The sequence below is a fragment of the Phalaenopsis equestris genome, unplaced genomic scaffold (genome assembly GCF_001263595.1).
Source record: "Phalaenopsis equestris unplaced genomic scaffold, ASM126359v1 Scaffold000180, whole genome shotgun sequence".
In the NCBI taxonomy this organism is placed as follows: domain Eukaryota; kingdom Viridiplantae; phylum Streptophyta; class Magnoliopsida; order Asparagales; family Orchidaceae; genus Phalaenopsis; species Phalaenopsis equestris.
In genome coordinates, this window is record NW_018164622.1 from 1395055 (window position 1) to 1397246 (window position 2192).

A 2192-nucleotide genomic window follows, 5' to 3' on the forward strand; every position below is an offset into this window, starting at 1 on the left:
TTTGAGCCGTTTATTTGTAAATAAAGATGTGTTAGGGGGTCTGTATGTAATTATACCATATATATATATATATATATATATATATACTTTTACATGTAAGGTATGGAAATGTCTCTCCCAGACTCCCACCCACCATATAATTAATATATTACACGTGACATTTTATATAAGAAAATGCAATAAATAATAATAATATATATTACATGTAAATAAATAAATAAATAAATATATATATATATATAATACACATTTTCATGCATAATGGTGGAACGTGTAAAAATTTAAGTTTATGTATTAGACTTCGACTATTTATATTTGGTTGTTTTAGACCCGAACTTTAATTTAAATAATAGGGGATTTTTTTGACATTTTATTTGTTGGATATGTAAATACATAAAAATTTAGTGGTATGAATGTAAATCTTCCAAACAAATAATCACTAAAAAATCATATAGTCTCGAACTACACAAGCAAAAAGTAAAAATTTAGAAAATAAACTACTTAAAATATATAATATATATATACATATATATATATATATATATATATTGTAAATTCAAATCAAATTTAATTGAGTAAATAAAAATTACAAAATTATCCTTAATATTATGACTGACAGCACATCAGGAGGCGCTTAAAAAGGAGATAGAGAGGCTAAGGCTTGTTTACCAAAGGCAGAAGGCGGCTTCAGCGCCGGAGAATGGGAGTAACACAGAGCCCCTCACCTGATTTCTCAATTGCAAATTCCACATTGTTTGGTGTCAAGTGCAAATAAAATATTTGCTTTCCATTGTGATTTGTAATTTATTTATTCTTTTTTTTCAATGATTTTTTTTATTTTTATTTATTGTGGTGGAGTTGGGATTTGGAGGTGATAATTTAAGGATGTTTGGAGAGATTAATATTGTAATTGCATTAAGGATGTTAATGATCCGATTTTGAGCCGAGCTAGGGTCGACTTGAACGGATTGAGTGCGGCTTGAAAACGGCTCATGACTCGTTATATTCAATTTCAAGCCTGCTAGGTTGGAAATTGAATCGAGCTCGATCCGGCTTGAAATTGAAATAAGCTGGCTCAAATTTAGTTATTTGGATTCGTTCCAGCTTGAAGTAGGGTCGATCCGGCTTGCATTAAGGATGTTGGCTTGAAATTGAAATAAGAGGGCTCAAATTGAGTAATATGGATCAGTTCCAGCTCAAAATTTGCTCATAACTCATTATATTCAATTTTATTTAGTATTATATATAACCTTTATAAATAAAAACACTTCGAGCTGAGCTCGAGTCAGTTCTAGCTGATTCATATATCACTCGAAATAAGCAAAGAAAAATTTAATCCAAAATTTTTGCTCATAACTCTGCTTTTTTTAATTGATCGGATATAAATATGAGTCAAAACTCGAATAAATTTTTGAGCAATTAACGATCTTTGAGCTAAATGTGCATCCCTAATTTGGATATGGCTCTCTCGTTTTTTATTTTTTTAGTTGAAGAGATTAATGGTGCATTTATTTTGGTTGTGGTTGTAAAAAAGCTAGCTTCCAAAACTGCTGTTGAAAATCTGTCGTTCAAAAGCTAGTGTTTCAGAAGCAGTTAATATGCTTAAAAAAAAACACAATTCTTAAAGTGTTATCAGCTGACATAATGATTCAAATACCCTAAAGTATAAACATAGTTCAGTTTAAACTGTTTAAAACAAACTGTTCTGAAAGTGCTTCCAATATAATGAATATCTAATGACAATTTATCAATTTTTTTTCACTCACAACACGATAAGGCAAATTAAGGTGAACATTAACCCATCATAAGAAATCTTCAAATTATCTCTTCCTACAACAACATAATAACAAGAGCTTGTGATGGATCAAAAGACCCCCCTCTCCAAGTCTCACACGATCGTGGATATAAACATCTCAGCCAAAAAATATGTTTTTTTAATAAAAAAAATAATCAAATACAGGACAGTTTGTTCTCTAGAATACACAAACACGATTAAAACAGATACACCAATAACAACAACAGATGTAATGTTACAATATCAAAATCAAACATAAGTAAAGTCTTCACAAGAAATTTTAAGTCGTTGACATCATTTTTCACTGTATCATCAACTCGCTTGTGTATTGCTACTTTTGGTATATCAACCCACTAGAAAAAATTGCAATCTCTATTCATTAAATTCCTTAGACATA

At 29.7% G+C, this 2192-nt stretch overlaps 1 protein-coding gene across 2 annotated transcripts in view; it reads left to right on the forward strand.

Moving 5' to 3' along the window:
* Positions 1-998, forward strand: part of LOC110022307 (basic leucine zipper 2-like) — a gene marked incomplete at its 5' end in the record, with an annotated part of 2473 nt that extends 1475 nt beyond the window's left edge. The window contains 1 exon segment of one of the 2 annotated variants that reach the window (XM_020721181.1): positions 620-998. In XM_020721181.1, coding sequence (XP_020576840.1) covers positions 620-729 — 110 coding nt within the window. 2 annotated transcript variants of the gene reach the window in all.
* Between the last annotated feature and the right edge of the window lie 1194 nt (positions 999-2192).